This window comes from Enhydra lutris, unplaced genomic scaffold (assembly GCF_002288905.1).
Source record: "Enhydra lutris kenyoni isolate GAN:26980312 unplaced genomic scaffold, ASM228890v2 scaffoldscaffold2, whole genome shotgun sequence".
Classification (NCBI taxonomy): Eukaryota; Metazoa; Chordata; class Mammalia; order Carnivora; family Mustelidae; genus Enhydra; species Enhydra lutris.
The window spans coordinates 6,654,493-6,678,369 of NW_019154086.1; the positions used below are offsets into that span (position 1 = coordinate 6,654,493).

Here is a 23,877-nt window from a genome sequence, read left to right on the forward strand (position 1 = left end):
CAGATTTCAAAAAAAGGGAAATACTTTGTTAAAAATATCACTATAAAAATAGTTACTATTGTATTTAGTAATATCACTCTTTCCTGGTACATTTAGAATATGATTCAATTTATAGTAATTGAACACTTTTCCCCATTGCTTGTTTTTTCATCTTGTAAAAAACAAAAAGTGAAAACCTCTTAAGTAATTCCTTAATTTAAAAAACTTTAAATTTTTTATTTTAAAATGAGAATAATATTGAAAGGCAAAGCATAAGGAATATAGTCAGTGGTATTGGAATTGCATCGCGTAGTGACAGATGATAGCACTTGTGGTGAGCAGAGCATTATGTATAAACTTGTCAAATCCCCATGCTGCACACCTGAAACTAATGTAACACTGTGTGCCAACTATACTCCAATAAAAAATTAATAAAATAATGAAAACAAAATGAGGATAATGTTAGACACAGACAGAATGTTTCCCTGATCTGTAATTTGGGGGAAACTATCGGTGGGGAAAGCACTCTTATTATTTGAATCAATAAGGTATGGTAATTGAGCTGTTTAATGATATAAAATAGAAAGTGTAACACAGACCTTGGCCTAATTATGTAGCTATCACCCTAGTGTCCTTTTATTACATGTTACTACAAGGGAGTTTTGAAGAGAGAGTGACAAGTCTTAGGTATCATGTTAGATCTCTGCTAGAGTCTAGCTTACATACCTGGCCTGAGGAGCTCAGTGCTACCTGGGACTGCCTCTGTCCTGTGTGTGTGCATGGGGGCACTGAGAGGAACTGGCGCTGTTTCCATTTCCCTCGAACCTGAATTTAGGCACTGCTGGGAGGGAATGGTGGGTTATGTATCACATCCTTTTGGTGTCTTCCCTAGAATGTAAGTGCATGTGAGGCAAGATAGAGTTAAAGATGTAGGTCCTCGGAGGGACTCAGCAAACAGTTATCCTGTGGGGGCAATTAAGTACATGACCGTGCATGTGCGTTCACCTGTGTACGTCCCTGTGCAGACTTGAGAGACTGTAAATCAGTGTCTTGAGTGGCTAAGTATAAACTTTAATTCTGACGTTAACATGCTTTTTAAAACTACATATATTTTCGGGGCACCTGGGTGGCTCAGTGGGTTAAAGCCTCTGCCTTCAGCTCAGGTCATGATCCTAGGGTCCTGGGATCGAGCCCCACATTGGGCTCTCTGCTCAGCGGGGAGCCTGCTTCCCTTCCTTTCTCTCTGCCTGCCTCTCTGCCTACTTGTGATCTCTATCAAATAAATAAATTAAATTTAAAAAAATTAAAAAAAAAAACTACATACACTTTCCCCTTGATGTCCTGAGATGTTCCCACATAGATCCTGCTCTCCCCACCCCACCCTCAGCACACACTGTCAGGGACAATAAGATAACATTCATATTCATGAGTCATGAAACCTTGGATCCCCTTACATATCAAACGAGCACATCTCACAAAATTTATCGCTTTCTAACCTGCTCCTTTGCCACTGCCTTAATGGAGGCTCTTCTTCATCTCTCTCCTGCAACCTAAGTTGTCTTCCCCACCCTTTCATCTTTCTTAATACTGTTGACAGAGTGATCTTTCTATAACACAAATATTCTCTGGCCCCATTCTTCTTTACCCAGGATCCTTCAGTGACTCCCCATTACCTCCTGGATAAAATCTCTATATCTAGTCTCTGTGGGATGGCCTAACACAGTCCTTTGTGGCCAAGCCCCTGCTCATCTATTTGGGCTGTTTTTCTTCTTACATGTACCATTTTAAAGTGGGACTAAAGTGCTTTAATTCTTTGAAAACATTTGCTCTTCTGCATCCTTGTGCGTTTACACACCACACTGTCTGCTGGGGATGCCTGACCTTTTCCAGCCCCACCAAGCCTCCAGCCACCGGACTTAGCTCAGACATATCTCTTACAGGCGTCTCCTAAACCACTTGCCCTCCTGTGGTTGATTCCTCTCCTCTTCCTTTGTTCTTTTCTCTGTGCTCTGTACATCATCTTATTACCACACTTGCCACACTGTATGGCAGTTGTTATTTCTGGACTGTTACCCAGATAGAAATGACAGCCATTTTCTAATGATGATTCTGAGTTACATAGGCACTGTGTAACTAGAAAAAGGACGCAAAATTTGAACTTGAATCCTATGAACCACAGTATCAAAACTCAAACTACTTTAACAAAACAGTGGAAAATAAGTGAAATAACTCAAAATATTTTAGGTACTTGACGTAACTTTTAATTTGATTTTACAACTCCTTACATTGGAACATAAGACTCAGAATGCAGTTTGGCCTTACTCAGTGTCACAACCAGAATGAAAATGCATAAAGGATAATGTCAGGAAAAAATTTTTTTAAACATTTAAAAATTAAAAACGTTTAATAACCTACAGTATGGGTAATTAAAGTAAATGGGGAAAAATCATGTTGCCAATATGTACTAGAAAACCTGATGGAAAAATCTGAAAATAACCTATCAATGTATATGAATTCCATCATTTTATTGTATGGGAATTAGACTAGACCTAGCTATATACTATTTAAAATATATAGTACACATGCATGTATGCCCTTAAAAGAAGCAAGATTGAGGCTTCTCACCAGCTGGCCTGAGGAACAGTTAATGATGAGGTAGAATAACCCTATTTGGGGGTGATAGCATGAAGAAACAAGGACACTGGAATAAGGAGTTGAATGTTTTTCCCTACTAGCAGACATTAAAGTTGAATGTATTTGATTATATTTCTGTGTCAATATCTTATCACTACAGGTAAGTTAAGTCCTACTGCATTAGTCAGGGTTTTCTAGAGAACAGAACCAGTAGGATTTGTGTGAATATGGGAAGATATAAGAAATTGGCTCATACAGTTATGGAGCTGGTGAGTCTAAAATATGCAATGTGAGCTGACAGGCTAGAGACTCAGAAGAGCCAGTGGTGCAGATGAAGTCCAAAGACAGTCTACTGGAGAAATCTCTGTTGTTCAAGGAAGCTGGTCTTTTTGTTCTGGTCAGGCCTTCAACTGATTAGATGAGGCCCACCTACATTATGGGGACGGTAAGCTTTACCCAGAGTTCATTGCTTTAAATGTTAGTCTCATCTGAAAGTACTCTCCAACTTGACACATAAAATTAACATGATACCCACTGAGCGGTAAAATGAATGTTTTGTAATTAGTTTCCTCAGGCATTACAATATAGTAATACATCTTTTTATGTCTCTGGGTTCATTAAAATGTTCACTATAAAGGGAAAGGCTATTTGCCTTTATCTCATCATTTTGTAATCTTTTGAAGTTTTATGGGAGAACTATAGATTTTCTGAATTATTAGCATTAATCAATGAATTCTTGGAGATACTTGTTTTGACTCAAATGTGGTCTGCTTATATTCCAGACAGAAGCAATAAAAGCCTCATTAATCTCTCTGAAATCATCAAGAAGATCTCAACTACCATTTTAAGCTCATGGTCTACAAAAAAATTCACTCGCATTTGGTTCTTCATTAGCAACATTTCTTAAAAAATCTGTAATTGGTACGCCTCTTTCAAGAAGAGTTGGGGATCTCTGAGCCAACCACTTGCAGAATTAGATAGTTCCCAGGATGGTTTTATTTGTTTAGATTATCCCAGGCACATCAGAACAGCTGCATCTGGACATGTTTCATCCTTGCTGTGGGGCTGGTGTCCCTGGGAGTGTTTTTTAACCAGAGCCTGTCTCTCAAAGGCCTGTGGCTTTGTTTGTCTGCAGGGGACATACTTGTGCTGATAATATCTTTTTTCCCTTATATTTTCAAGTGGTAATTTTGAAAAATTCATCGAACCCGTAGAAATTTTATTTGGCCTTGAAAATCTGAATTATCATATTACCAACTCTAATCAATGTACCAGTAGTCTAAAATCATACAGGCATATGCTATAGTCCTAAATTATCACATACTCAATGTAGGCAAACAGGCATAAAGCTCCCACTGTGCCCATCATGGTGCTTCCTTTCCATGTAGCTCGTTTTGTCTAGAACATCACATGTAATCAGGATTTCTCTTCTTGAGTGGTCGGTTCTGCATTTTATGTTCCACATGCTTTACAGGTAGGGGTGATTGATTCCTCCTTGTCTGTTTCCATTGTTCTCTTCATAGGCAGTTGTATTCCAGGAAAAAGAGCTGAATTACTGTACTCTGCCAGCCATGGTGATGATGTGCTCTCATTCATAAAGTTACTGAATGTTACTCCCAACCTACCCCCTGAATTTTTCAATCTGGAATTAAAATTAACGTGTGTTGGTCTGTTATAAAGGCTGGTTCAGAATTTTCTTTCCTGCTTTTTTTTTTTTTTTTTTTTTTTTTTTTCAGGGAAAGCACTTTTAGTTCAGTAGTTTTATATGTCATTTCTTTGGAGGAGAATACTCAAGGATATTCAATAAGCTCTCTTTGTTGTGTTTTTTTTTTTTAAGATTTATTTGTTTATTTGACAGAGAGAGCCTAAGCAGGGGAAGTGGCAGGCAGAGGTGAGAAAGAAGCAGGCTCCCCGCTGAGCAGGGAGCCCAACACAGGGCTTGATCCCAGGCTCCCCGGGATCATGACTTGAGCCAAAGGCAGACGCTTACCCGATTGAGCCACCCTGGTGCCCCTGTTGTGTTATTTTTTTTTACATTAATTATTGATATAGAAATATTAAGTAGTAAAAACCATACACTTTAAAAAAATAGGTTTCAGAGTTTTGTTTTTGTTTTTTTTAAAAGATTTTACTTATTTATTTGACAGAGAGAGATACAGAGAGGGAACACAAGCAGGGGGAGTGGGGGAGGGAGAAGCAGGCTTCCTGCTGAGCAGGGAGTCCAATGTGGGCCTCAATCCCAGGACCCTGGGATCATGACCTGAGCTGAAGGCAGAGGCTTAACGACCCAGGCGCCCTAGAGTGTATTCTTCTAATATTCTCCTCTATTATTATTAAAATTAATTGCTTGTCAGTTTTCCAGTTTTAAACATCTAAAAAATTATTAGTATTTTAATACGTAACATTTAGTATCTATTAGTCTAAGTTCCAAATATATACAATTTAATTTCTTAATATAATGTTTAAATTTTCTCAGTAGACAAAGTAGGAAAGTACCGCCTATAAGAAATCCCACACCTTGAACTTGATCACTGAATCAGTTTAAGTCCAGTCAGGAAAATGGAAACCATACAGTAGATTACACAGGTATTTTAACATAAAAAAAAATTATGAAACTCTAAGAAATAAGTGACTATGACATATAAGGAAAGCTTGCATGGTTCCCATGGGCTGAGGGACGATACCCAGGAAGGACAAAGGTGGAAGGTAGTACCCTCCCCAAGGCCCACCAGAGGGGTTCGGCCCCCTGTTGGAATAAGCGTATTTCATCCCACTTGGTAGCAGAGAAGTTTGTTGCTTTGCCAGGCTGTACTGGTATGAAATTGCCTGGCAAGCAGGAAGCGCACCCCTGGAGTGCAGGGGAGGCACAGGCAGTCAGCAGTTACAGGTGTGGGTGTGTAGAGGGAGTGGAGGCTTGGGTGGGCAGGAGGGTATGATGTAGGCAGAAGGCCTTTGGAATGGTGGCTTCCATGTGAAGAAGCCTATCACCAGGCCAGGCCAAGACTGCAACTTTGCTAAGGAACTGCATGTTCTGGGTACCTGCTGGGGGCAGAGCTCTGACAGATTTCCTCACCCCTAACCCCTCGCATGTACAACAAATAGTAGGAGAGCCCCTTACTTCTTCGGGGTCCCTCCAGCACCCTCTCCTGAGAAAAGTTAACATCATGCTGACTGTAGAGGAAACGTGCCAAAAAGAACGCTGTGCATTATGGCAGAACATATATTGAAAGGAAAATCTGGAGTCGAGAGGCAATCCATATATAGCACATTTGTAATCTCATTGTAATCTGGTTTTTACTCTTTACTGTTAATGTCAAGTGTGGAATGCCTCCATCCATATATTTTACTACCCAGCTATTGTCATGAAGAAGTAGTCTAAGAACAAAGCTCCAATGTGGGTTTTGGTGCCATGCTCTGAGCCTCTTGTCCCCATCAGGAGTACGGGCATACCTCGGTCTACCGTGCTTTGCCTTATTGCACTTTGAAGATACGGGGCTGTTATACAGATTGAAGATTTGTGGCAATGCTTGTCGAACAAGTCTGTCAGTGCCATCTTTCCAATAACATTTGTTCGCTTTGTGCCCGTGTGTCACACTTTGGTAATTCTGGCAATATGTCCAACTTCTTCATTATTATATTTGTTAGGATGATCTGTGATTAGTGATTACAATTCTCTGAAAGCTAAATTATCATTAGCATTTTTTAACAATAAAGTATTTTTAGTTCAGGTATGTACATTTTTCAGACCTAATGCTGTTGCACACCCGATAGACTACTTTCGGAGGCACTAGGAAACTAAAAAATCCATTTGCCTCACTTTATATCAACATGCATGTGAGTGCAGTGGTCTGGGACTGAACCCACAGTCTCTCTCAGATATACCTATAGTTAAGTGGATAGTTAAGTAGAGATGCCATTTAGTTGTAAATACTAAATTTATTACTTCTTATTCCTTAACTCTTTGGATTTTCCCAGTAGCACTGTTCTTAAAATTGGCTAGCCAAACCACTTCCAAGAGAAGTGAATGGTAATTATTATACCTGATTAAAGAAATAACGTATTTCCTTTCATTATATCAAGAAATAATCATATGTAGTTATTAATAATTTGATTTTTAAAATTACATCATTGATATTTAGGATGTGTTTCATTGTTGTAATTGATTAATAAAAAAAGTTCTAGAATGCCATATTGGCTTGTATAAATTTGAAAATGAGGGTTTTGAATATGCATAGACATATTCTCTACAAAAATAACCTTTAACAAAGATGCATTTTTAAAAATTTAGTCTGCTGAGTCCCTACTGAGCTCCTTTGCTAAGCAGAGACTTCACGTTTCACGATCTTAGTTTCAAGATCTTATTTTTCTTAAATCAGCTTGACTGGTTAACATCACTTTCTCATGAATTTCTCAACTTTTCATCCCCAGATCAATAGATATATGTGACAGATGCCTTAGACTGTTTCCCTTAGCTTTAGTTTGTTGGGAATATCTGTCCTTTGAATTAGTGGCTGCTAATAACTTACTTGGCATCTGGAGAACTATATAGCTTATACTAGTGGTAAGGTAGAAAACCGCACCAGGGTCATCATGTTCTAGATCTCCGCTTTTGCTGCTTCCCTTAGGGAAAATTTCTTCCTTCTCAAATTTTTTCTAACTGCAGTTTTAGAAATCTGCTGCCCAGTTCATGGCCTGGGTAACTCAGCCCATATTCTAGTGATTTTTGCAGAGAAAGGTAGGAGGCTAAGACGGCCCCATAAAATGCCCATAAGGTCAAGTCTTGTTCTAAAAGAAATCAGAGGTCATGACTGTTATTATTATGTTATCATCATCATCATCTTCTTCTTCATCTTCTCCTTATCATCCACCTTTAAGTAAAAAAGGATAGTATTCATATAGCTTTTCTTACTTTGTAATGATCCATAATCAGCCATTTTCCCCATTAATTCCTCTTTCCCTCCATCAGGCTTCTTGGTGTTTTCTTGCACTTCAAAGTACAGACACTTAATACATATGGGTTGAGTCTCTGTGTGCTCTGTCAGCCGCCACCTATTTCTTTCTGAACATACTGTTTTCATGCTTCGTCTCACCATCAGTGACCAACCTATCCTTGGAGAAGACTCCTTCAGCTCTCCCTTAGCTCTCCCTTTTCTAACCAACTTGACTCTGTTAAGACCAGCCCTACAGAGCCCCTTTGAGTGGTTAGTAGGACTTCAGATTAAGTGGAAGGAGGTAGACATACTGCTCTTGCATATGAAACCTTTGTTTGGCCAGCTGAAAGGAAATGGAAACCTGAGAGTTCTCATTCTCTGACCTTTTTTATTTTAACAGTGGGCTCTTTTAGCCAGACTTACCTATTCCGATGTTTCTGAACTTTCTGGCCCAGAAGGGCTCTTTCCCCACCGGAATCGTCTGTGTCTACAAATTCAAGGAGTTCCATTGTGCCAGCTGACTCAGCAGAGTGGCTCTGTCGGGTCTAGCCTAATAAGGCGGGAGGAGGGTCTTGCTCTCTTCCTAGATTATCTCTTGGTCATAGGAGAGCCCTCTGCTACAGTCAGGCTGGTCACCCTGCTGTCCTCTGCAGTAACCCACATTTTTTCCACCTCTGGATTTTTGCACAAGGCATGCCACTTTCTTTTGTCCAAGTCCTAGCTCCTCTTCAGTTTACACCCTATATTTTCCAGGCCCAGCCCTCACCTTTTTCCGAGCTCCTACACTGGATATAGTGTGTACCTCACAACTGGATACTTAACCTTTCCTCTTGTGCTGTTTTTGGATGTGTGTGTGTGACCCACCTGGATTATAGGAGGGGGGTGTGTTTTACACTTCTGTTTCCCTCTTGTTGCTCACTGGTAGGCTATTTGTTAAAATACTCAGAAGTTTCTTGCTTCTCTCTGTCCCTTAAACCGGAGGGGTTGGCTTCAGGTAGAAATAAACATGGTTTAAAAAAATACGGAGACAGGGGCGCCTGGGTGGCTCAGTGGGTTAAGCCTCTGCCTTCAGCTCAGGTCATGATCTCAGGGTCCTGGGATCAAGCCCCGCACTGGGCTCTCTGCTCTGCGGGGAGCCAGCTTCCCCGTCTCTCTCTGCCTGCCTTTCTGCCTACTTGTGATCTCTGTCAAATAAATAAATAAAATCTTAAAAAAAAAAAAAAAAAAGTACAGAGCCTTCATTAGAACTCTGTTCAGACCGGTTGCTCTGTAAAATGATAAATGTGGCAAACAGCTTCTCCGTTTTTGGGTTTTTTTTAAAGATTTTATTTATAACAGAAGCAAGCAGAAAGGCCAAGCTGGTCATGTTACTCTCCCCTTAAAACTGCGCAGCGCCCTTCTACTCTGCAAGGGAAGATCCCCAGTCTTGACATGGCCTCTAGTGCCTGCATGGTCTGGCCTCCATGGCCTTCTTCTCTAACCATTCTCCCTCTTACTCATCCTGCGCCAGCCATTCTGCCCATTTGCCGTCTTTGCCTGGTGACTCCCACTTATTCCTAAGGTGACATGTACCCCATTCAGTCATTTTCTCAAGGATGTCTTGCCTGACACCACCCCCACCCTCCCATGGTCCAGATCACATATCCCACATGTGATTTTGAATCACTGATTTTGCATTTTCTATTGCTTTATGCCTGTCACTTTTTATGGTTTGCCATTACATATCTTTTGGGGTGATTATTTGTTCAAATAGATATATCCCTTCCATAAGAGCAGGGTTGCAGTCAGTCTTCTGGCTATTTTAACTCCATGTCCCTAATTTAAGGCCAGGCACCCAAGTGAAGCTCATTACATGTTAGTTTGAGGAGGAGTGACAGCAGATGTAAAAGTGAATTGTAGGGTCTGGGAGCTAGGGAATGAAGGCAGGCTGGCAGAGAGCTGTGGTCGGAGAGAAGTTTACAGGCTAAGCTGAATCAAGAAACTGGGTATATTTGGGGCATTCTAGAGGGTGAGGGTGGTCATGGGCTTGGCAGGGCTGGGCCACATGGCAATCTGTAAAGCCTAGAGTGGCTTGGAGACTGGTAGGCAGCCCCTTACAGCCTTCTGTAAATAACACCAGTAATAGAAGGTTTACAGTGTGCCAGACACTGAGGTAAAGCTTTTAAAAAGTAGATATTACTAACTACTTTTACACTGAGGAAATGGGAAACATGGGAGGTTGACAGTCTCATGAAGGTCAAGCAGCTAATAAGCCCCAGAGTCAGGATTCATACCCAGATGCATTTGATTCCCCAGTCCTTGCTCTTAAGCCCCAGGATCCGTCATCTTCTAGAGTGTCTTCTGTGTTCCTTACTTTCCCAAGCCGTGTGACTTTAGATCAGAATATCACGCGTGAAAATCCACGACAGCCTCCTCTAAACCCTCATCTCCTCTCTCTTCAGTCTGGTTTGTGCATCTTTGCCGGACCGAATTTCTTTAAGGTCCTCCGTTTATCGTGGTTACTCATGTCCTCAGCGATCCTCAGTGCTTCGCCAGGCACCGAAACACGAGCTCTGGCCCCGCATTCTGAGCCCCATCCGCCCTCCATCTTCCTCACAGACTTTACTGTCCTTTGCTCTCTCGGTCAGCCCTCTGAACCTCCAGTGCCTGCTGACCCTTCCGGCAGGTCTGGAGCAGGTCTGTGCTGCTCCCTGGGTTCGTGTCCTTTCTTAGTCTGGTGAAATCCTTCAGGGAAACCTGGAATCCCATTCTGCTGCTTGCTGAATGCCCTTGTTATGTATTCTTTTAGTTACTCAGTTCTTGACTTAATTGTGCTTTGTTTTCTTCTACCCCTAATTTGACTGGAAGCTCCTTGAAGCTTGACTGCGTGTTTTATTTGTTTCCCCGTAGCATCTGATAGAATAGCATAAATATGGTGGATTTTCAATAAATGCTTGTTAAATAAGTAAACAACCCATGCTTCTGGTATTCTGGCTCACTAGGGTTTTGCTTTACATTAATGTGTTCCCCTGCACTAAAGATTATCCGGTTTGAAAAATGAAGAAACTACGATCTTGCATAAAGTTGTGACTGGGGACTTTAACATATTGGGCAGTATATAAACTTTAATGTTCTCCTAGAATGAAGTGGCATATTGACTGCCAGTGGGGCAGGGTGCCAGATAAGGCCACAAAAAATACTGGTTATAGTAAAAGATATATTTTATATATAAACATATTATATATATATTTATGTAGTAAATATGTTCTTTTGTTTTTAGTTTGTGGTATGCTTCTCAACTTAGTAAATAATGCATATTGCAGAAATAGCTGAATAAGGATATTTAACATTATTTTCAGTATAATGAATGCCCTTGGGAATAAAATAAACATAATTGTGATTCACTATATAAAATCAGAGAACTGAACTGTGGATGCAGTTTCCCTTAGGCCACTCATTTTTTTCTTTTTCAGTATTTTACCTTTCTAATTATATTTTGCTTAGGCTAATTTTAAAATTACTTTGCATTCCCCGAGAGCAAAGTTCTTCATGTGTCAAGGGGACACATACTTAATAGTCCTAAATACTATCTGTAAAAGCAAAAAGCTCATTTCCCTCCCAGAGGATCTTTTTTAAGAATCAAATGCACAACTTAAAAAAAAAAAAGAAGTTTGTAGAGTGCGTACAATAGCTTAACAGGGCATATAAATTATTTTTTACATTTATTTGGGTCTTCTTTTCCCCTTTGTGCTCTAAAACCAAAAAAAAAAAAAAAAAAAAAAATCCCTTCAAGGAAATATATCTGCTCTGTGTTTATACTATGTTCCAAATTGGAATATTAGCTGAAGTTAACCATATTAATGAAGGAATGAGTATCCTCATAAAAACACATGCGGCACAAGGCTTGGGTCCTAGAACAGACTTCTGTTGTGTTACATGAGCTTGAGAAAAGTAATTAAGTCTTCTGTTTCTTCTTCCTTTTTTTTCTTAACCAAAGAACCAAGATGAAAACATAAGTCTTTTTTAGTGTCTCATCCGGCATTGTTAAAAAGTATATACTACACGTTACTGCTAAACACCAAAGGGGAAGAACAATCGGGATAGTTAAGAACTCAGACTCCAAAAGAATAGTGGAAGTTACTTATCTAATGGTTTTGATCAACCTTTAGTTGAGAAAGAGCTGAAAGTGTTGAACCAGGTTCCCTAAAAAGAAATAAGATGTATGAAATTTCTTTTTATTTTTTTTTAAAGATTTTATTTATTTGTCAGAGTACAAGCAGGGGGAGCAGCACAGGGAGAGGGAGAAGCAGGCTTCCCACTGAGCAAGGAGCTGGACAAGGGGCTTGATCCCAGTACCCCAAGATCGTGACCTGAGCCAAAGGCAGATGCTTAACCATCTAAGCCACCCAGGCACCCCTGAAATTTATTTTTCACTTATGGATCACAGTTGGTTTTTGTGATCTTGGTGTTGTATAGTCAGTTTCATTATTGAGAAAATTGTTTCAGCTCCCTTGAAAAAGATTCCAGATAAATTGATGGGTTTGTGACATTTGTTTTTATTTGTTATATTATTTTTAAATGGGAATTAAGTACTGTAATGAGGTTTAATATTCACTTTCTTATGGATGAATTTAGTGAGTGAACGAGTCACTAGCAAGCTAAGCCTGCTTCCCAAAAATATTTTGGCAATAAGCTTAAGAATGTATTTAGGGGATACCTGGGTGGCTCATTCAGTTAAGTGTCTGCCTTCAGCTCAGGTCATAATTTCAGAGTCCTGGGATTGGCCCCAGTCAGTGTCCCTGCTCAGTGGGGAGCCTGCTTCTCTCTCTCCCTATGCTGCTCCACCTGCTTGTACTCTTTCTGTCAAATAAATAAAATCTGAGAGAAAGAAAGAGAGAGAGAGAGAAAGGAAGAAAGAGAGAAAGAAAGAAAAAAGTGTGTTTAATTTCTTAAAAAAAGGAACTCTAGGGCTCCTTGGAGAAATGGCTGATTCCTGCACTGGGGCAGGGAAGTACATGATAAGCCATTAACCTCTTATGGTACCAGAAAGCACTGACTGCTCCAAAAAAGGTTGGGGGCACGTTGAGAGGACACAGGTGCTAACTTGAAGGAGCTCCCAGAGTTAAATATGGGATATTTGAGCAGCAAAGTAAATAATGATAGTAATGGATTACAGTCCATAGAACAAAATAGTGAATCATGCTTAATTTAAGTAATTGGAAAAATAAATGAAGAGAATGAACAGCTCTTACTTAAATAGAATTCTAATTAATAAATGTAGAAGTAATGATGGAAATAGGAAATAACTGTTGGGCAAACACCACAGTAGTGATCATTACAGACCAAATCCCCCTGGACATGCTAAAGTTAGTAGATGACAGTAAGGGGACAAATGGGATATTTGTACAGTCTCAGGGTTATCCCTTCACCAGATATGTAAGATATAAAGGGAAAATGCTAACTTTCAGTGGAGAAACCTAGACAGACACCACATTAAACAAGTGTTCAAAGTTACCATCATCTGTAATGAGATCAGCAGCATTTTACCTACTGATCAAATGCATTGAAAAAGGTACATCACTTCTATGGGGATTTTTAAGTTATATTTTTTATTTTGAAAATAATTATAGATTCACATGTAGTTTTATGAAAAACACAGAGATTCCATGTATCCTTTACATGCTTTCCAGTGACAACTATAGTTGCAAAACTGTAGTTCATTATCATAACCCAAGATACTGATAGTGATGTAGTCACATTACAGAACATTTCTATCACTACAGGGATTCTTGGCATTGCCCTTGTATAGCCTCACTCTTTTTTTTTTTTCTCTTTTTTTAAAGATTTATTTATCCCAGAGAGAGCTGCACAAGAGCATGAGAGTAGGGGGAGGGAGAGAGAGAATCCCAAACAGACTCCCTGCTGATTGGGAAACCCAATGTGGGGCTCGATCTCACCACCCCAAGATCATGACCTCATGACCCCAAGGTCATGAACCTGAGCTGAAATCAAGAGAGGCCCAACCAACTGAGACACCCAGGCAACTCAGCCTTCGTCCTTTTTAAAATTGGGCTGCTTGTTTTCTGTTATTGAGTTGTAAGAATTTTTTGGTATATTCTGAATCATATGGAGTTTCCCTTCCCGTCTGTTAATGTAGTGAATTATACATATTTTTTTAGTATTAAAAATTGTGGTAGAATACACACAAAATTTACCATCATAACTACTTTCAAGTGTATAGTTCAATGGTATCAACTATGTTCATATTGTCGTACAAACATCACCACCATCCATCTCCAGGACTCTCTCTATCCTGCTGAACTGGAACTCGGTACCCATTAAATAGCTCCCTGTTCTGTCTTATCTACTGGCCCCGGGTAGTCACTACTCTGTTTTCTTCCTATATGAATCTGACTAACCTAAGTGGCTCATGTAGGTGATCTCATACAGTATTTGTCTTTTTGTGACTGGCTTACTTCACTTAGCATAATGTCTTCAAGGTTCATGCATGGTGTAGCATGGATTTCCTTCCTCTGTAAGGCTGGATAATAGTTATTGCATATTCCACGCCTTGTTTTTCCATTGATCTGCCGACAGGCAGTGGGTTGCTTTCACCTTTTGGCTAATGTGAATGACGCTTGCGATGAACATGGTTATGCAGCTACTCTCTTTCAGACCTTGCTTTCCTATTTTGGGGTATATACCCAGAAGTGGAATTGCTGGATTATATCTCGTTTTTTTCTTTTACTCTCTCTACTTTGTATTCTGCAAGCTCTGTCTCCCTCTGAATATCTTTTCCTTTTAGAGATTCAAGTTTTAAAAGTTCTCATCTGCTTATTTCTTTAAATAATATAGTAAACTCTTAATTAAAAAGACTGTTCGGAAAAGAGAGTATAGTGATTATTGAATTTTGGGGCTAAGTGGCCAGGAAACCCCTTTTGTTTCAGTCCTTGCTATTGCGGTGTGTTAGTTTGTTTTATTCCCTTAGTAAGTACATTACAGCAGACATAATTGAATTTCTCTGATAATTCAGCATCTTGTGATGCTTCAAGGCTACCATTACAAACATAGACTCACAGTGTAATATACCACAGGGCAGAAGTTACTGGGGAGTGGAGGCAAGTACAAACCCTTCTGGACTCTTTACAAAACTAAATCCTTGATACAAGTTTGTTTTCTCCTGTTAAGTATGTGCTATAAGAAAATCAAACAATACAGTATTATAACTAGTTGATTTTTTTTAAAGATTTTATTTATTTGACAGACAGAGATCACAAGTAGGCAGAGAGACAAGCAGAGAGAGAGGAAGAAGCAGGCTCCCTGCTGAGCAGAGAGCCCGAAGCAGGGCTTGATCCCAGGACCCCAGGATCATGACCTGAGCTGAAGGCAGAGGCTTTAACCCACTGAGCCACCCAGGTGCCCCATAACTAGTTGATGTTTGAAAGATGTTTACTAAACTTAGTTTCTCATCTGGCCGTCTTTACTATTAATTTCTTCTGTGCCTTCCTCTTTGCATCCGTATCCCCATATCACCAGATAATGGGCTGGCACTTTAGCTCGAAGTAAGCACCTTTAGTAGATTTAACATGTAGAAGCAGATGGAATCTGGAATTCAGTATTCTGCACATCTTGGTCTCCCAGCTGCATTTCTCTTTCTTTTACCACACTTCAAGGAATAAAAACAGAGCTTTGGAGAAGGCAGGACTAGAGAAAGAGGTAGAAGAGCTGTGACGAAGAGAAAGAGAAAAGGATTTTTAAAGAAGCACAAAGGAGGAAAAGAAAGACGAGGGTAGGGCTGGGACTCAGTGCGGGGGTGGGGAGGGATCGGAAGGAGGGGGGAAGGCAGGGTGGTTACAGAAGTCCCAAAGTCAGGCTTCATGGAGTCCCTCCTTTGGACTAAATAAAGTCCTGAACCCTGTGAGTCTGAGGACGAATTTCTAGGAACTTCTAGAGTTCACTTGGGCCCAAATGAACTTACTCAGCACCCTACATCAGGCATTTCTTGAGTGCCTGCCATTCACAGCCTCCCGAACTCAGTAACCCCAGTCCACCAGCCAGGAACAGAAGAGACCAACCTCCATTCCAGATGTTCTATTCACCGTTTTGTGAACATAAGGGGAACAGCTCCCTAGGTTCTGCGAGTAGTTTCTTCTCTGCCCTTGCCAGACTTGTCTTTCTCTGGTCTTGAGGCTGGAGGATTGGAGGGGAGGCTTGAAGCTCTGCCATCTTTACCCCTTCAGCTGACATTGCCACGATGCTTGGATGTGGAGGTCCTACTGTACCAAATTATTAATTAGTCTTACTGATTTGAACTTTCCCTGATAAGTAGTAATACCATACTGTCTTCATAGCTAAGGAAGAAATAAAGATACCTGTCATATTTGAAACATAGTTCCCCAGGCAGGTGTTATGGGTTCTTCTTACTTGTATTTTTATCAGACGGTGTAAGGTTTGCATGATATATATGTCCAGGCTTCAAAGCAGACCTAGGAATCCAAAGGTTTAACAGTTTTAAATGTACCTTTCCCATGTGTTACTCCAGAATGAAGCTGAATATATTTTAGAGTAATTTAGTTACAATGAAATTATAACAACTAAGCCTACATTTTTGTACATTTTTGTACAGTAGTCCGGGAACAGAAGTAAAAAATATAGGCAGGCTAATCGATCTTAATAGATTACTGATGTTGCACTATTTGTGGCCTAGTTTGCTGCTCACATTTCTGGTCTGAAATTGCTGTTCTCCCATGGCCTAAATAAATTGTTAAAAAGTCTAAAGTAGTTTTCCTTACAAATGTCATTTCTGTCCTAGAATTTCCAGTCTGACCAAGAAATAAACAGGAGCAGGTGTCATGTGCGGTGAGCGAGTAGCTTGCAAAGAGACACTCATGAGGATACCAGAGATCAGTAGTTCTCAGCGGGACGATTCTGACCCCCGGGACTCTATGATAATGTCTGGTGACGGTTTTGATTGTCATGCCTGTGGAGGAGGTGCTACCAGAGGTCAGGGATGCTGTTGAAACTTAGGTGGTCTAAAATGGCAATAATGCTAGTTAAAACATGCCATCAGAAATATGCAGAAGGTACAGTATGAACTGATTGATAATCAACTCTATTAGGAAAACCCAAAATGGTGTCTACCATTGTGGCTGTTTTCTCTCAGTTTTTCAGGGTTTTGTTCTGTTTTTTTTTAACACCCAGATTTCTATTTTGAAATCATTTTAGATATACAGACTCATCTCTGTCTCAATTTCCTTAGCACTTGGTACCTGAGAGGCTTTGCAGAGTGTTGAGTGAAGTCAAAGAGAACAAAGAGAGAGACACATTAGGAACAGATCTGTTTAGGTCTCACTTCCACAGTGAGCTATGTGACACACTGCTCAGAGCAGAAATTTTGTAGATAAGCTTCTTGGTTTCCTGGAAATGCCCAGTAGGTCACCCCTTATATCACCTGTACCCTTGCTTCTACTTGGCTTGGGTTGCCAAGTGGAGTTGGGGCCAGGGAGAACTTCTTCTAACTGGGCCACCGATGAACTGGGTCTTGAAAGAGATCATTCCATGCCTCATTATCTTACCCCAGCCATTACTGATGGCTAGGACAACCCTCCAGGCCATTACATACATCTGTGTGTGTATATGTATTCTCACGAAAACATAGAAACCTAAAATGTGTAAGTCTTCTGTAATCTTGATAATAAATTGGTATACATTCCTCTAGTTTTAAAATATATATATTACCACATGTATTAATAATTGTATTTAATATTTAATAATATTAAATATCTAATATTAAATTCAAGTATTTAATAACAAATTAATAATTATTAAAGATAGAATGGAATTAGGATTTTATAGTCTACAACTTTACAGCATTTTGTTCTGTTTTGTTTAGATTTTATTTATTTATTTGACAGAGAGAGACGGAACACAAGCAGGGGGAGTGGGAGAGGAAAAATCAGGCTTCCCAACAAGCAGGGAGTCTGGTGGGGTCTCGATCCCAGGGCTCCGAGCTGAAGACAGTTGCTTAATGACTGAGCCATCCAGGCACCCCTTTACAGCATGTTTTTACTGTACTATATCGTGAGCATTCGGTGTTATAGTGCAAGGGTAAAAGATTTAAAATTGTCTATAAAGTAAGGATTTTAGTATATACCCACCTCAGAGGTATTAGAAAGACATAAATATAAGTTAAAATTTGTAGAGTGTTGAGTTTCTTAGATGAAAATACCATGATGTTATTATGTACCATAATCAATGAAAAATTATGTATTTTTCATTGATTATAACAATGTTGAATGATTCTATTACTGGTTTCTTTTGATGGTGAAATATTTTTTAAAATATCTGATCCTCGGAAAGAAACCATTATGGCTACATTAATGTAGCTTGTGTCATATTCTTTGATTTCAACCACCTTTTTGGTGTTCCCCTCAGGCAAATACGTGTATCAGCCCATGACTCCTGTGGAGCAGCTTCCGAGCACGGAGATTCCTGCGAAGCCTCGGGAACCCACAAACACCATTCAGATCTCGGTGTCACTCACTGAACACTTTCTGAAATTTGCATCCGTCTTCCAGCCGCCCCTCCCCCCTGATTCACCAAGGTACTGTATGATCTCAGACCTCTTTATCGACAACTATCAGGTTAAATGCATTAATGGGAAGATGTGTTATGTGCAGAAGCAGCCAGCGCCGCATTCCCACAAAATGAGTCCCGAGGAGGTCTCTGCACACGATGCCTTAATTTCAAGAGAGAGCAGTACCCCTAAAATAGATCACTGCTCTTCTCCCTCAAGTTCTGAGGACTCCGGGATCAATGCGATCGGGGCTCACTACGTGGAATCGTGTGATGAGGACACGGAGGAAGGAGCAGAACTGAGTTCCGAGGAAGATTACAGTCCCGAGAGCAGCTGGGAGCCAGATGAGTGCACCCTTCTCTCCCCTTCACAGTCCGATCTGGAAGTGATTGAGACAATAGAAACCACCGTGTGAGAGCCCAGGCAGGAGCCACCGCCTCTGATCGCGCTGAGCGTCTGCAGTTCTGTCCGATGGATCCTTTCTCCCCTGCAGCTGGTGTTTTCTGCCCCTCTAACAGCCGTAGCAGCTCACTGGTCTGCTGATTAGCATCACTCTTATGTTAGTCTGATAACTAAGACATTCCTTTTCTTATAAATGGTTTTCTTTTGTATCTAGACTTATTTTCTATGTAGCATCTGGTGTCATGAATTGTGACCCAGCCTTAATTTCACTGGGAACTTTGAAAGCGATGCAGTGATGGTCACAGAGGGTCATGGATCAGGTTGAGGAGCCACCCTGAGTGAAGGAGGCAGTGAAGGGGCGAGTTCTTCACACACACACCCGCCCCTCTTGGCATTCCTTCCGGTGTGCCCACAGGCACCCACACCCTGCCGGTCTCAAATGGGAATCAGCTCCTGAGAGGGCAACAGAGTGTGCACTGGCAGATGCCATTCTGTCCCTTTTCCCTTCTCCCACCACCTGCACGGGCCTGGGCCTGTGTTGCCTCTGCTTACCGCTGGAGGCTCCTGGAGACCCTCACTCAACCCCAGTTGTGGCTAGTGTCTGCGTTCCGTGTGTGACCTGGGGTGGAGCCAGACCTTCACTGACAAGAGCTGACACCTTCAGTTTCATGTTCAGTCCAGCTTTAGCCGGGTGCCCGCGCTCTGCCTGCTGCCTCTGCCCCGCGGCGTGGGGCTGCAGCCTGAACCAGACCTGACTCCTGGCAGTGAGGGGTCCATGGTCCAGTGGAGCACTGTGCCAACGCATGCGGGTCACAGTGCCCAGAGCGCTCTGGGAACCCAGGGGAAGGAGGGAGGTGCTAGGCTTGCAGCTGGGGAACGTGTTGCAGTATTCGAACTGGCCCCTTGGGTGGGTTCCTCAACGTTTCCCTGTTTTTCTTAATTGTTCTTCAAATCCGGGGAAAACTTTTAGGAAGTTATATAGGTATTATACTTAGGAGGCAGCCACATCTGACGTCTTAAGAAAAAAAAAACCAGTAATAGTTTTAGTTAGCATGGAAATGCTAAAGACAGCAGCCCTTTAGGGATTAGGAATGAATCTAATAGGTTTGATTAATTCTGCTTCATTTGGTTGTATGAAGCATTAGAATGGTTTAGGTGAGAAATGGATTAGAATTCAGTATGATGCATGGGTTTTTTTATGCAAATGCAAAAGCAGTTGAAATAGTTTGCTGCTAAGTCAGGAGAAAATATTTTGTGTGATATTCATTCACTTTACTATAGTAATAGTCATAGTCTGTTGTACATGTTCTCTTTTCTCACACACACAAAATAGTAAATAATTCTTTCTTATTTAGCTCTCTTCAGAATTCTCCTAATTTCCATTTATACAAGGTGTTTTTGTGTGAGTTGCTTATCTGCCATTTCTTCAGATCTGCTTTCTGTAAAGCATAGTTAAGAATCCAGGAAGTTTAAAATATGGCCCTAATGAAACCAGAACTATCCTTGGCGGAGAGACAGAAATACTTCTCCTATCCTAACCATGAGCATGCTCGTGGAGCATTATCTTGTGCTCCGTTCGCATTTTGGCACATCTCTTCTGTGTCACATGAGTGTGTATTTTAAGAAATAAGAAGAGGCCTGTTGTGTTCTTCTCTGAAGGCTTCATTTGGCATCCTTCACAAATCACTCTAGGCAGAGTCTGCTTTCTTAGCTGTATGTGTCGTTCACGTGACTGGCTAGAACACTTCGGTAGGCTTAGGTGCCCAGAACGTCCCTAGGGATTAGAAAGCAGAGCACGCGTATTCCTTTGAAAACAGTGTTAGTTGAAAATTCCTATGCTAGATGAGAATGCAATATACGGTTCCCACTTACTGAAATGTAGAGACTCAACAAGACAGACCAGGAAGGTGGTGAGAGGAGCTGCAGGAACAGCAGGGTACAGGAGAGGGCAGGTGGAGGCGGGCGTGGAGAGCAGCTTCTCCAGCCCAGGTGGCTTAGGGACAGACCTCCGGGGAGTCTCCCCGCGGTTCTCAGGGCTGCCCCTGGTGGAGTCGCCTGCTGGAGGAGGGCATCCAGACCCAGTCCTGGGAGCCTAGCGGTGTGGCCAGCCACTGTGTGTGCCTGCCCCGTGGGTGAGCTCACTGGAGCCCCCGTGTGGGCACATGCAGGGTCTTCTTCCTCAACACCGCTCCTCTCAGTTCTCAATTTGGGACCCACATTCCTGTTCATTAGACTGATTGCAGTCAACCACCAGGTCTCCAAAGCCATGGAAATATGTGGTCACAGGGCCACATTTCTGAAGCTGGCTGGGGCAGGGTTGGGGCCTTTATGGGTAATATCTACGACTTTTGCCTAGGTTCCTGTTTTTTAAACTCCTGAACTGCCATTCAAATTACCCACGATTTTAATGGAATTTTTGGATTTAATAATGGTTGATAATCACTTTAAATATTTGCACAATCTCTTTATAATTAAAAACTCACAAAGCTTCACTTGCTACTATTTTATAGAATTGGAGATATTCCATTGGATTCTAAATATCAGATGCTCCTGGATCTCAAAATAGCCTTTTCTACACAAGCACAAGCAAGAATTTCTGTGTCCTAGCACTGTTAATAATTCTCTGAAAATCATATATGATTGAACCAGAATTGTTTCTTTATGCTTGCATTCCAAAAAACAACTGATAAGGGTATAAAAATGTGTATTTACAACTAAATTCTAGGCCTATCTGTTATATATTATATAAAAGAATTTCTCTGTGAACCTGATATTATATTGTTCATTTGTATAAGCATATTTATAGGCACTTTAGAAAATGTTTAGACTGTAATGTGTATTATAGACGTCAGACACAGTCATGTCATGTAGTCTTTTGGTTTGATACTTATACATTGACAGGTATGAAAACTTTTTAACATGAACCTGGTAGTTTGCTCACTTGGAACAAAGGGTTGGGCTGTATGGATGGAGAAGCTGCTTTTGGGGCGCTTGATGGAAACCCAGCTCCATTCCCACTTACTGCAAGTTGGTGTAAAAGCTGTTAGGTCGAAGATGCATGGTAAGTGCGGTATGGAATTGAGCTTTCTTACTGAACCAACATTTATTTTAGAATTTTCAAGGTCCAGATATGCCCATGACTCTTCTGAGCAGTGACAAACCAACTCAGTCACTTTTGTGGCTGCACCTCTTTGGCACATTAACAAATAAGGCTTTACTGTCAAATCTCGGTATTTTTTTACCTTGTAATTTCTAAGATTTGAAGTAAGAATGTGAGAAAACCCTGGATAAAAACCAGTTGCTTTCCTGGAAAAGCAGACTGTGTACTTCAAGGTTATATAATACAAAACCAAACCAAACCAAACCAAATAAAACCACCCAAACCCAAACAAAACCATGAAGTGGTTGTCCTGAGGTACCTTTTGGGTTTGATCTAGGGTTTGATCCCATTTTAGGGGTGGTGGTTTTAGTTTTTAATGTCCACTTCCTGGCCTATTTGAAACTGTTCTTTTGGGACTAATTATAACAAACTCCTTTTACACAAATCTCTCTATTTGGGTAACAGGACACCACCTATTTTAGAAAGTTGTCAAAATACCCAGACATGTTTGGCAGTATAAATACTACAAGGCAAAGGGGAAAAAAGCACAAGTTAAACTAATATTTATATGTCAGCTCTTGATTTTTCCATCTTGTTTGCAAACTTGTATTGACATGTTTTGGCTTTTCACATGAGGGAAACATTTTAACAGTTTTTCTTTCCTACTCCCCTCCCCACGGGAGGTGGGAGCCAGACTGAGGAGCATTCTAGGCTTTTCCAGTGAACAGCATAGGCTTGCGTCTCCTCTCATTGAGGAGGAGAGGGGAAGGAAGTGGGAGTTGTATTTGCTGTCTCCTGCCGGAAATTCCAGGGGTGTCTGTGTTTCTCACCTCCAAACACAAGTATAAGGGCACCTCTCAGAATTAATTTTGGAATTCTTTACTTTTAAAAAATGTTCTCTGCTCCCATTCATTACTCTGGGGGATGGAGAGTTGACCGTACTGCGTGCGGAAGGGCCTTGTTTCTGTTGGTGCTTGGAGTTCTTCTCTTGGGACTGAAGCCGTGCTCTCTTACTCGAGCTCTCTTATTAGTGTGAACAAGTCTGAAAGCACATCACCACTGGAGGCTTTAATATTGAGCTTCTGTATCATTGTATCCATATACTCTTTTGAAGGCTGTCCATACCTTGCAAAATTCACTTACTGTGCTACTTTTTGCACCTGTTTTAAAGTTTTAAGCACAATGTTGACCACTCTGTAATTTCCTAAAATTATATTGTTTTCCTACAGACAGCTCAACTTTCCTTTATGTATAATACTTTAGGAAAATACTTACTTGTAAAAATAAATGTAATTTTTTTCTTTTGTACCAGCATAAATCTGATATTTTGGAGTTCGGACTATTCTCTCCCCCACCTTCTCCTTTGGAGAGGTTCTGTCTTGTTTAAATATTGCATTGTGAACTTAACAAAACAAAAACAGAACCCGCATTTGTCAGATGTGGAACATGTATATTGAGTGCTTACTCTGTGCCAGGAAACACGCAGCTGACATCATCGTCACACTTAGATTGGACAAAAACGATGACACGCAGCCGAGTATTCTTACTCATAACGGTAATATGCTCCCAGTGACCTGCTCGCACTCCCAGAACACTTTGTAACAAGGACTTTTTTGTTGGCTACATCAGGTGTATACTAGTAAAACTTACATATACCCCCCCACAGTCTTCCTTTCACACAAAGCCACAGCTCTGTATTTGGTTTACACATGCGCGTGAGACAGTTCTAACCATAGGTCCTAGGGGTGCGGTCGCTTTGTCACCAAGGCTCAGGGTCCAGACCTCCGCGTGGCAAATCCAAAAGCTCAGTTTGCTAATTCACACCTGGAAAAGAGCAGCTTCTGGGGTTGGATTTCAGCGAATAACCTCACTAGGGACGGCTAAATACATTCACTTATTGGTAACAATAATAATGCTGTTGTTACTACTATTAGTAGTTACGGCCCAGCCTTACCACTTTCCACAGGTGAGCCTCACGGCAGTCCTCTGAGGGAGGGAGAGTGCAGCCCCGCATTGCACGAATCAGGGAAAGTGCTCAAGGAGTGAATATATTTGCCCCAAGTGGCCCAGCTCGTTGGTAGTAGGAGTCAGAACAGAACCCAGTTACTTTGGCTCTAGAGCTCACATTCCTGGCCCTTTGCCCGAGTTGCTCCCTCTGGTGCCCCCCCCCCCATTCCCAGGGTAGCTGGAGACTGAGCCAGGATGCTGCTGGTGCCCCTGGGAGCGGAGCAGAGCAGAGCCCAGGGGCTGCCAGTCCTGCCAGTAACCCAGCACAC

The 23,877-nt window shown here is 41.2% G+C and overlaps 1 protein-coding gene across 1 annotated transcript in view; it reads left to right on the forward strand.

The window, feature by feature from the left end:
* Window positions 1-23,077, forward strand: part of LOC111148734 (chromosome unknown C3orf70 homolog) — a 75,865-nt gene extending 52,788 nt beyond the window's left edge. Inside the window, exon 2 of the mRNA XM_022505530.1 lies at window positions 17,958-23,077. Coding sequence (XP_022361238.1) covers window positions 17,958-18,514 — 557 coding nt within the window. The 3' untranslated portion in view covers window positions 18,515-23,077. The remainder of the gene's footprint in view (window positions 1-17,957) is intronic.
* Window positions 23,078-23,877: the final 800 nt, after the last annotated feature.